Source organism: Arachis ipaensis, chromosome B03 (assembly GCF_000816755.2).
Source record: "Arachis ipaensis cultivar K30076 chromosome B03, Araip1.1, whole genome shotgun sequence".
In the NCBI taxonomy this organism is placed as follows: Eukaryota; Viridiplantae; Streptophyta; class Magnoliopsida; order Fabales; family Fabaceae; genus Arachis; species Arachis ipaensis.
In genome coordinates, this window is record NC_029787.2 from 120,179,933 (window position 1) to 120,192,345 (window position 12,413).

At 35.1% G+C, this 12,413-nt stretch overlaps 2 protein-coding genes across 2 annotated transcripts; both read left to right on the top strand.

Annotated features, from left to right (window-relative positions):
* On the top strand, positions 742-2,176 carry LOC107634684 (CASP-like protein 1C2). Its single transcript, XM_016338112.2, has 3 exons — positions 742-979; positions 1,083-1,185; positions 1,842-2,176. Exons 1-3 carry the CDS (start codon positions 822-824, stop codon positions 2,064-2,066), a joined length of 486 nt encoding a protein of 161 aa, XP_016193598.1. The 5' UTR covers positions 742-821; the 3' UTR covers positions 2,067-2,176.
* LOC107634683 (pentatricopeptide repeat-containing protein At2g33760) lies at positions 2,459-4,636 on the top strand. Its single transcript, XM_016338111.2, has one exon. It carries the CDS (start codon positions 2,519-2,521, stop codon positions 4,283-4,285), a length of 1,767 nt encoding a protein of 588 aa, XP_016193597.1. The 5' UTR covers positions 2,459-2,518; the 3' UTR covers positions 4,286-4,636.

Below are 12,413 nucleotides of genomic sequence, written 5' to 3' on the forward strand. Positions count from 1 at the left end.
TTTTCTTATAAACATTTTAATTAAACTTTAAAGTGTACTAGAATATTCAAATCAATATTAATTAATTTATAGACATATGACACGTTTTGAAAAATTACAAAATAAAACTTAATTCAATAATTATTTGTTAATAAAATTGTTTTTGCGTATAATCAATGTTTTTGAGCATTTCTACTAATTTACTATTGGTGATTAAACTGAAAAATTAAGATAATTTATTTTCTTTGAATTTTTTACAAACGTATTTCTGTATGAAAAATTACTTAAAAAATACGAACATATTCTCTATATTATATTAAATATAGGGTGTTACTTTATTAATTGTTCTAATAAAGTAAGTAAATCGAATTTATACAAATCAACCCAATAATAATGCAAAATGATAAAAAGGAAGCAACAAGTCCATGTGGCATTACAAAGAGAAGCAGCACCATAATTCAGTTAAGTAGTTCATCAAAACTCATTGACTTTCATTGTTTTTTGCTCAATTTAGTACCATGGCGTCATGAATTAGTCTCCAAGTCCAAAGTGAGCTGGCCGCTTCACCCACTGAACAAGTGTGAAGTGTCCACCACCCATGCTAACCAAATAATTGGTCTGAATACTAGACTTAGGTAAACCATCAAATGCACCATTTTTTGAATGAAATGCATTCAAGAGACTACTAAATATATTTTGGCAACCTAACATACACTTGCTTCACCAGCTGGCACATGCATGTATTTTTATATATAGCTTAATTTCTTCAACTTTGAAAGTTTATAAGATTATTCTCTAAGCACCAATTGAATATCCCTTGTGAGTAGTGTGTGTTCAGTTCCATGACAAAGAGCAAGAGAGTCCTCATCTCTCTTATCCTCAGGCTGCTGGCCTTTGGGGCAACTGTGGCAGCAGTGGTGGTTATGGTGACAAGCCATGACTCTGCTCAGGTCCTCAACCTAACCTTCACTGCAAAATATAGCAACGAACCTGCTTTCAAGTGAGGATTTTTTTGCTCTAAATGCGTCATCAACATAAGCATTTCAATGTGACTTAATTATGAGCCCTACATATTTTGTTTATTAATGGTTATTGCTGTCTAGGTACTTTGTGATAGCAGAAGGCATAGCAAGTGCATACAGCCTCATTGTTCTCTTCACATCTTCCCAAAATTCACTTAGGCGTTTGCTTCTCATCTTAGATTTGGTAATCAAAACCAACCATAAACCATTATTTGTGAAATAATATTCAATTTGGTCCGTGAACTTGTCTTGGAGTCTTAATTTAGTTTCTGAAATTTCAATTGCCTCTATTTAGTCCCTAAACTTTGCGAATGTGACTCATGTTAGTACCAGAAATAATTTTCAACGCACACACGACCGAACACTAATGTGGATAGACAGATACCACGTTAAACTCTGTGAAACGACGTCGTTTTTGTTTTGGCATTCAAATAGCCGAAAAACATTATAAGTTGTGTTTATCGAAACTTTTTCTTCCAAAACAAGTGATTGGGTATCATTTTTGAGCTATTTGAACACTAAAACAAAAACACATCATTTTACAAGTTCCAGTGTGGTATCTAACTGTCTATGTGAGGTTCCATTAACATTTGTATGTCAAAATTTGTCCCAATGACTAATGTGAGTCATATTTGTAAAATTTAAAAACTAAATAGAGACAATTGAAATTTCAGAGACTAAATTAGAATTTATGTGCAAATTCAAAGACTAAATTAAATATTAACTTCATTATTTGTCTAACCATTTTCTGTCTCCCTTTGCACCATATATTGTGTTATCTTATTAGTACTAGAAAGAAATGTTTTGTATGTCAAAATTTTGGGAATATTCTTGGATCAGGTGATAGCAATGTTACTGTCTTCGAGCATTTCAGCAGCAGTGGCAATAGCTCATGTGGGGAAGAAAGGCAACAATCATGCAGGGTGGCTACCTATCTGTGGACAAGTTCCTAAATTTTGTGACCATGTCAGTGGAGCTCTCGTTGCCGGTTTTATTGCAGCTATATTGTACTTATTAATCGTGTTATCTTCTATGCACTTTATACTTAACCCTCTCTTCCTGTAAAACTATCCCTTTCCCTGGAAAATGTTAGGTCAACAAAAAAAATTACAAGTTGAAATAATGCTGTTTCAAATCTCTATCGTTATGAAATTATAATATTCGTTCATATTTAATATTATAATGCTGTTTCAAAGAAATATTCTTTTTAAATCTAAAGTCCTTTCTTAGCCTTAATAACCCTTAAAGAAAAATGTAATTTGTACATCAAAATAATAAATACATATGTGGTTTAATTTATTTTTATAATATATTTGTATTTTAGTATGTATTTTATATTAGTGACTGATTTTGGTGGTTGATAAAAAAAGATAACAATAATAGTTATATCTTTAATATTGAATGGGACATTCTTAAACCTCAATTGTACAGATATTCCATTGGCATGTACTTCAAAAGAAAAAACAAAAACCATACAAAAACGCACTTTATATAGTTTGTCTAATGACAAAATTGTGATGGAAGCGAAGCACAAAATCCAAATCGCAGAATGCCCGCCAAAATCTGCAGAGTACGAAGCACTGTTACGCGCGGGGCCACGTCTGAAACCTCTCCGGCAAGTCCACGCTCACCTCATCGTCACCGGCTGCCACCGTAGCCGAGCCCTCCTCACCAAGCTCCTCACTTTATCTTGCGCCGCCGGTTACATCGCCTACACTCGTCGCCTCCTAACCACTGTCCACGACCCAGATTCTTTCCTCTTCAATTCCCTCATCAAGGCTTCTTCCAAGTTCCGTTTCTCCCTCGACGCCGTCATCTTCTACCGCCTCATGCTCCTCTCCCACGTTCTACCTTCTACTTATACCTTCACCTCTGTCGTCAAGGCCTGCGCCGATCTTTCTGCCCTGAGACTCGGCAGGGTTGTTCATTCCCATGTTTTGGCTTGTGGGTATGGCTCGGATTCGTTCGTGCAGGCAGCAATCGTTGCGTTCTATTCGAAATGTGGTGCATTGGGTGTTGCAAGGAGAGTGTTCGACGAAATGCCTCAGAGAAGTGTTGTTGCTTGGAACTCGATGATTTCGGGGTATGAGCAGAATGGGGCTGCCAATGAAGCCTTGGTGATGTTTAGGAAGATGCGTGAGTGTGGGGTTGATCCTGATTCCGCGACTTTCGTTGGTGTTTTATCTGCTTGCTCTCAACTAGGTTCACTTGAACTGGGGTGCTGGGTGCATGATTATATTGTTAACAATGGGGTTCGTGTGAATGTGGTTCTTGCTACCTCGTTGATAAACATGTTCTCGCGGTGTGGTGATGTGACGAGAGCACGTGCTGTGTTTGATTCGATGAATGAGGGGAATGTTATTGCTTGGACAGCTATGATATCTGGGTATGGCATGCATGGTTATGGTATTCAAGCAATGGAGATTTTTCACAGGATGAAAGCATGTCATTTGGTTCCAAACAGGGTCACTTTTGTTGCTGTCTTATCTGCATGTGCTCATGCAGGCCTTGTAGATGAAGGTCGCCGAGCATTCACAAGCATGAGACAAGAATATGGTCTTGTTCCAGGGGTAGAACACCATGTTTGTATGGTTGACATGCTTGGGAGAGCTGGTTTGCTTAGTGAAGCGTACCAGTTCATCAAGGAACTTAGTCTTGAGGAGCTTGTTCCAGCTGTCTGGACCGCGATGCTTGGGGGTTGCAAGATGCATAAAAATTTTGATCTTGGTGTGGAAGCGGCTGAACATCTCATCTCACTGGAGCCAGAGAACCCTGGCCATTATGTATTGCTTTCTAACATGTATGCATTGGCAGGAAGGATGGATAGAGTGGAATCAGTTCGAAATGTTATGATCCAAAGAGGCCTTAAGAAGCAAGTAGGCTATAGTACTATTGATGTCAACAGCAAAAGCTTTCTTTTTAGTATGGGTGATAAGTCCCACCCTGAGACCAATGAAATTTATCAGTATCTTGATGAATTAATGTGGAGGTGCAAGGAAGCGGGTTACGCACCTGTTCCTGAATCCGCGATGCATGAGTTGGAAGAAGAAGAGAGGGAGTATGCCCTCAGATACCATAGTGAGAAGCTTGCCGTGGCATTTGGGCTGATGAAAACTAGCCATGGAACGACTTTAAGGATCGTTAAGAACCTTAGGATATGTGAAGATTGTCATTCAGCAATTAAGTTCATCTCTGTTGTAACAAATAGAGAGATAATCATTCGGGACAAGCTTCGTTTCCATCATTTTAGAGAAGGCTCGTGCTCTTGTTTAGATTATTGGTGATAGGATTTAAGCCTGCATGATCTTACTGATAGGGGATTCTTTTGAGAACACTCTGTATGAGAATAATAGTGTTTTCAAGACACATAACCAAACTATGTATTTGAAGTAATATAACATGACATGCAAATAGATTACAAGGTCCTGTCTATATTATATAGCTCACCCAATAAAACTGTATGGTTCTGATCAGCAGCAAATACTAGTGCTGCCTCACCCAGTTTAAGGATTTTTTTGTGTTTCATATGTGGATTGAAAGGAGAAAGCCTTATCTTGTACTTGTGTCCAAGCAGGGTTTTTTGCAAACTTTGCTCTGAAACCTTTGAAGAGGAGAAATTAAAGAAATTTTGCTTTTATTTTGCCAGAAATGAAGGTAAAGGCTTGGGAATGCCTAAGAAACTCGGCTGCTACTTTTGCACACATAAAGATGTTTATTTATGATACTACGACAGTTATATCTTTGGCACTCAACATTGATTTTGTAAAAACTGATATTTGAAATTCTGGCTGCACAATTTAATACTCATCAAGAAGTAGAGTTTTGAGGTGAATTCAGTGAAATTTCATCCTCTTTAATTGATTTTTTTATTGAATTACAAAAAATAGAAAGAACAAAATTGAAAATACAAAATAGTGTTACGATATGGATGTCCATATCTACTCAGCATGATTTATTGAAGTACTATTGGAAAGCACAAATATTAAAGAATAAGCGGTGCATGTTTTCCCAACATTTGAAAAGTGAAACTTTACACTTGTATAAATAGAGGAATAAGGTTGAGGCTTTTTACATAGCAATAATAAAACTAAAATATTCTCTCTCTCTCTCTCTTTTACTATAAAGCTCTTATTTACTTTTCTCCTCGTATACTATTAATATAATATTAATATATTATCTTTATAGAAGTATAATAGTATTAATAAATACTGATAATAGTATTTTTCTATTTATACTTTATTTTATCACCTCTTCCTTATTTATTTATTTAGTTATTTTACAACACGTTATCAGCACGAGACTCTGATCAAATTTTTAGGAAGACTCATGTAACAAATTTTTATTATGTCGAAACTCTCTCATCTTGAATTCAATGTTCTTGATATATCTGGAAACAATTATTTATCATGGATATTAGATGTTGAAATCCATCTTGATTCAATGGATCTTGGAAATACCATTAAGGTTGAAAATAATGCATCCCAGAAGGATAAAGCCAAAGCCATGATTTTTCTTCCTCGTCATCTTGACGAATGATTGAAAAATGAATATCTCACATTAAAAGATCCTGCAAATCTTTGGAAAGACCTTGAAGAAAGGTATAATCATCAGAAAACGGTGATATTTCCTCAAGTCCGATATGAATGGACGCACTTACGTTTACAAGATTTTAAATCCATAAATGAATATAATTCTGCAATGTTTCGTATCACCTCACGAATGAAATTATGTGGGGAAAAGATAACTGATCATGATATGTTGGAGAAAACTTTCTCAACCTTCCATGCCTCGAATGTGCTCCTGCAGCAGCAGTATCGAGAAAAAGGATTTAAAAAATATTCTGAGTTAATTTCTTACCTTCTTGTTGCTGAACGCAACAATTAGTTGCTATTGAAAAATCATGAAGCACGTCCAGCTGGTGCCGCCCCATTTCCTGAAGTAAATGCGGCAAATCATTACCCCAGAAGAAGTAAATGGCAATGTTTTAATAACAAGAAAAATTATGGAAGGAAAATGAATTATATTCAAAAGAGAGGATCTCACCAGAAGTGGGATAAAGAAAGAAATATCGGGTAAAATAAATCAACAGAGGAGAAGTGTTTCCGTTGTGGTGGAAAGGGCCATTGGTCACGTACCTGTCGTACCCCAAGACACCTAGTCGATCTTTACCAGGCATTTTTGAAAAAGGACGACAAGGGAAAAGAGTCGAATTTTGTTTCAAATGATGCTGAAAATTCTACCACTCATTATGATGTATCTGATTTCTTTGAGGACTCTGAAGGAAATATTGGTCATTTGATCAATGATGGAATAGTTTAATATGTGGGATTGTGAAGTATCTATGTAAATAAATAATGTAAATAACTTATTGTTAAGTTTTATTTTCTATGTATTTAAGTTTCAAATGTAATGTATATAAATAATGAAATATTAATGTTTATGAATTTTGAAATCATTAAATGTGTCAAATTTTAAAAATAAAGTTTTAGTATATGACATTATTTTTATGTGTAGTATTTCTTAGAAAAATAATTCCGATCAAGTATTCAATTTAACTGTGCATACTACTCATTTTATTATTATTTGTCTTTGAAGAGAATGGCAAGGATATATAATGAAGATGTATGGTTTGCGGATAGTGCAAGTTCACACACTATTCTCAAAAATGATATATATTTTACCCATCTAGTGCCAAAAGAAGAATGCGTTAACACTATTATTGGTTCAGGCAATGTGATTGAAGGCTCTGGAAGAGCTATAATTTTGTTTCCTGGAGGAACAAAATTCATAATAAATAATGCACTATTGTCTACTAAGTCTCGAAGAAATTTGTTGAGCTTTAAAGATATTAGAAAGTTATATTAGAAAAATTACCCTCACTTTCATCTGGGTTATATTACACCAAGATTAATGCAATAGAATCACATGCCATTGTAAACCAGAAGTTTACTAGCCCAAATGAATTCATAACTTGGCATGATAGATTGGGTCATCCGGGAACAACCATGATGAGGAGAATTATTGAAAACTCCCATGGGCATTCACTAAAGAACCAGAAGATTCTTAAAACTAGTGAATTTTGTTGTGCTGCATGTTCTCAGAGAAAGTTAATTTTAAGGCCATCACCAGTAAAGATTGGATTTGAGTCCCCTGAATTCCTAGAAAGGATTCAAGGTGATATATGTGGACCTATTCATCCACCATGTGGATCTTTTAGATATTTTATGGTCCTGATAGACGCATCTTCGAGATGGTCACATGTGTGCTTATTGTTTTACATGCCGCAGCACTTATTCGTTTGAGGCCAACGAGTTATCATCAGTTCTCTCCTATACAATTAGCTTTTGGCCAGCAGCCAAATGTTTCCCATTTAAGAATATTTGGGTGTGCGATATATGTTCCCATTGCACCACCTAATCGCACCAAAATGGGACCCCAAAGAAAATTGGGAATATATGTTGGATATGATTCTCCCTCTATAGTGAGGTATCTTGAGATACAAACTGGAGATGTATTTAAAGCTCGGTTTGTGGATTGTCATTTTGATGAATCAAAATTTCCAACATTAGGGGAAGAGAATAAGTTTCGTGAAAAGGAACTTAATTGGAATGCATCATCCTTGATGCATTTAGATCCTCGATCAAGACAATGTGAACTAGAAGTTTAAAAGATTATACAATTGCAAAGAATAGCAAATGAGTTGCCTGATGCATTTTCTGATACAAAGAGGATAACCAAATCTTATATACCTGTGGAAAATGCCTCAATTCGAATTGATGTCCCAGTAGGACAAGTAGCCACTGAAGCAAATTCACGCCAGAAGCGTGGCAGGCCTGTCGGTTCCAAAGATAAAAATCCTTGAAAGTGAAAAGAGGTAAATAATATTCCTATTGAAAAAGACATAGTAGAGACACCTGCAGTTGTCCAAAATTCTGATATAGTTTTAACGCCAGAAGACGTTTAGGTACCTGAAAATTGTGAAAATGACGAGATCTCGATAAATTATGTCTTTACATGAGAGAAATGGGACCGAAATAAGACAATTGTCAATGAAATATTTGCATATAATGTGGCATTAAATATCATGCATGAAAGTAAGGATCTTGAGCTAAGATCAGTCGAAGAATGTCGACAAAGGAATGATTGGCCAAAATGGAAAGAAGCCATGAAGGCTAAATTAGACTCACTTGGAAAACGTGAAGTCTTTGGACCTGTAGTCCGTACACCAGAAGATGTAAAACCTGTTGGATACCGATGGGTATTTGTGAAAAAACGAAATGAGAAAAATGAAGTTGTGCGCTATAAAGCCCGACTTGTGGCACAAGGTTTCTCACAAAGGCCCGGTATAGATTATGAAGAAACGTATTCCCCTGTAGTGGATGCGATAACATTGCGTTATTTGGTCAGTTTATCTGCATATCATAAATTGCATATGCATTTAATGGATGTGGTAACAGCCTATTTATACGGCTCATTAGATCGGGATATCTATATGAAAGTCCCTGAAGGACTAAAGATATCTAAACCATCCAATGAATATTCGCAAGGGTTATATTCAGTCAAACTGCAAAGATCTTTATATGGTCTAAAACAATCTGGACGAATGTGGTATAATCGTCTTATTGAGTATCTGGCCAAAAATGGATTCAATAATGATGATATTTGCCCATGTGTTTTCATAAAGAAATCCACATCTGGATTTATTATAATTGCTGTGTACGTTGATGATTTAAATATCATTGGGACTCCTGAAGAGATTCCAACAATTATAAAAATTCTAAAAGAAGAGTTTGAGATGAAAGATCTTGGAAAGACCAAATTTTGTCTCGGCCTGCAGATCGAGCATACAAAAAATGGGATCTTTATTCATCAAACAACATACACAGAAAAGATCTTGAAAATATTTTATATGGATAAGTCGCATCCATTAAGTACCCCAATAATCGTAAGATCTTTGGATGTCAAAAATGATCAATTCCGTCCTAAAGAAGAAAATGAAGATATCCTTGGTCCTGAAGTACCATATCTTAGTGCCATCGGAGCGCTAATGTATCTTGCTAATAATACAAGACCCAATATATCATTTGCTGTGAATTTACTGGCAAGGTATAGTTCCTCTCCAACTAGAAGACATTGGAGTGGAATCAAGCAAATCTTTCGATATCTTCATGGAACGGTTGATATGGGATTATTTTATCCCTATGGATCCAAGTCACAACTAGTTGGCTATGCGGATGCTGGATACTTATCTGATCCACATAAAGGGAGATCACAAACAGGATACCTATTCACATATGGTGGTACAGCTATATCATGGAGGTCCACGAAACAGACGATAGCAGCAACCTCCTCTAATCATGCCGAAATACTAGCGATTCATGAAACAAGTCGCGAGTGTTTTTGGCTCAGGAGTTTGATCCAATATATCCTGTCATCATGTGGACTGATTGATCATAAGATAGCTCCTACTGTCCTGTTTGAAGATAATACAGCATGCATTGCTCAACTTAAGGGTGGATACATCAAAGGTGATAGAACAAAGCATATCTCTCCTAAATTCTTCTTCACTCATGATCTTCAAAATCAAGGGACAATTGATGTGCAACAGATCCATTCAAGTGACAATCTGGCAGATTTATTTACAAAGTCACTCCCAAAATCCTCCTTTGAAAGATGAGTTAAACCCCAAAATGGTCCCTGAGATTGGCGTCGTGCACTAAAATCGTCCTTGAGATTCCAATTGCACTAATTACGTCCCTGAGATTGAGAAAAGTGCACCATATTAGTCCTTGACCCATTTTTCATTAACGACGTGATGACATAGTTTGATGACGTGGACGATAAGTGACACGTGTCACTCCATGATTTGGCCACGTGTAATGATATGATGATGTGGTGACCAGTGACACGTGGCATGCTGATGTGGATGGTTGTACCACGTGTCACAATGTTATTTGGCCACGTGTTCGTTTATGCCACGTGTCGCAACATTATTTGTCCACGTGTCATCCATTATGTCATTGTTGTGGATGCACCAAATTAGTCCCTTACTTTGCATTAAGTGACTCATTTTAGTCCCTGAAATTGAATGTCGTGCACCAAACTAGTCTCTTCACCAATTTTTTCTCATTTTTTTAAATTTAAAATTTTCAATATCTTAGATGCACTAATTTTAATTATATTTTTTCACATATCGTTTAAATACAAGTGCTTTCATAAAATTTTTTAAGATTTTAGTTTTAATTATATAATTTTTTTAATAATTTAACATTGGTAAATTTTGTAATATATAAGTATGTTATTATAAAAAAATAATTATATGATTGATTAGACACATTTTTTTTCATAAAAAAACATGTGCTTTTAACAAGAAATCAATAATTAAAATATACATTTTTTTATTCTTATGAAATACACGTTTTCGTTATGTGTAAATGAGCTAAATTGAAGGTACTTCAAGCACTCTCACTATCTCTCCAACCTTTGCAGTTTAGATGAAAGAGGTCGGAGATGGTAATGAGGGAAGCTTGAAATGCCTTCACGTCAACTCCAAGACGGCGGTTAGAGGTATCCGCAAGATAAAAAAATATTTTATAAAAGCATTGAAAGAGGTCGGAGATAGTAGTGAAGGTGCTTGAAATGCCTTCACGTAAACTCCAAGTTGGCGGTTAGGGTATTCGCAAGAGAAAAATATTTTATAAAAGCACATTTATTTGAATAACATGTGAAAAAATAGAATTGAAATTAATGCATTAAAAAATATTGAGAATTTTGAATTTATAGAAAAAAATGAGAAAAAATTGGTGAAGGGACTAGTTTGGTACACGACATTCAATTCCAGGGACTAAAATGAGAATTCTCTTGTTAAGACCCTATGAACAATTAAACAAAACCTCAGATTCATACCAGAACCACAATGATTCAAAAAAACCTTTAATGTCCAAAAATTCCCTGAGTAAGAACTGCTGGATTATCACTTATTCAAGAAATAGATAGGATAGAATGAAAAAGAAATCAAAAGACATTTTTTTGCTTTGATAAAAAAAAAAGACAAACAGTGGCAATTTTATTTGACTTAATGCAAAGTGAGGGACTAATTTGGTGCATCTACAATGATGACATAATGGATGACACGTGGACGAATACTGTTGCGACACGTAGCACAAATGAACACGTGGCCAAATAACATTGTGACACGTGGCACAACCATCCATGTCAGCATGCCACGTGTCACTGGTTACCACATCATCATATCATTACACGTGGCCAAATCATAGAGTGACACGTGTCACTTACCGTCCACGTCATCTAGCCATGTCATCACGTCGTTAAGAAAAAATGGGTCAGGGACTAATATGGTGCACTTTTCTCAATCTCAGGGACGTAATTGGTGCAATTGGAATCTCACGGACGATTTTAGTGCACGACGCCAATCTCAGGGACCATTTTGGGGTTTAACTCTTTGAAAGATTGGTACATGAGATTTGAATGCACCGATTTCGAGACATTAAATGATGTCAACAAGAAGGGGAGACTGTACTCTTTTTTCCTTGGTCGGATTTTTTCCCATTGGTTTTTCCTTGACAAGGTTTTTAATGAGGCAGTTTCTATCACAAAGGATTTTGTACTCTTTTTCCTTTACTAAAGTTTTTCCCATTGGGTTTTCTTTAGTAAGGTTTTAACGAGATATAATCCTAAATAGACATCCAATGGGAGTGTTACGATATGGATGTCCATATCTACTCAGCATGATTTATTGAAGTACTATTGGGAAGCACAAATATTAAAGAATAAGTGGTGCATGCTTTCCCAACATTTGAAAAGTGAAACTTTACACTTATATAAATAGAGAAATAAAGCTGAGGCTTTTTACATAGCAATAATAAAACTAAAATATTCTCTCTCTTTTACTATAAAACTCTTATTTACTTTTCTCCTCGTATACTATTAATATAATATTAATATATTATCTTTATAGAAGTATAATAGTATTAATAAATACTGATAATAGTATTTTTTTATTTATTCTTTATTTTATCACCTCTTTCGTATTTATTTATTTAGTTATTTTACAACAAATAGAAAATTATTGAGTTCTATCAACTCTTATGTTATGGGCATAAGGAGCCTTTTTGCCTCTAATTTATGTTTTGCTAATTTTCTCTAGGTTCATCAAATCCAGCACGATAAAATCTATGTTCACAATTATCACAATAAAATCCTTAATGTCTATTCTTCAACGATCAATATAATACTTTATCAGCAAATATTATTATTTTTAGTCAATATTTGATCAGTAATAATTTACATCTTTATTTATGGACGTTTTACTCATAAGAAATATATAATTTGCACTTATGTTTATCAGTGTTTTATATATATAAATCAATACAATTTATACACATATTTTTA

Excerpts from the sequence above, each read along its gene's own strand:
- LOC107634684 (XM_016338112.2), top strand. The coding sequence starts at position 822 with ATGACAAAGAGCAAGAGAGTCCTCATCTCTCTTATCCTCAGGCTGCTG. Across the intron at positions 980-1,082 it reads AGCAACGAACCTGCTTTCAA|GTACTTTGTGATAGCAGAAG; the intron begins GTGAGGATTTTT and ends ATTGCTGTCTAG. Across the intron at positions 1,186-1,841 it reads TGCTTCTCATCTTAGATTTG|GTGATAGCAATGTTACTGTC; the intron begins GTAATCAAAACC and ends TTCTTGGATCAG.
- LOC107634683 (XM_016338111.2), top strand. The coding sequence starts at position 2,519 with ATGGAAGCGAAGCACAAAATCCAAATCGCAGAATGCCCGCCAAAATCT.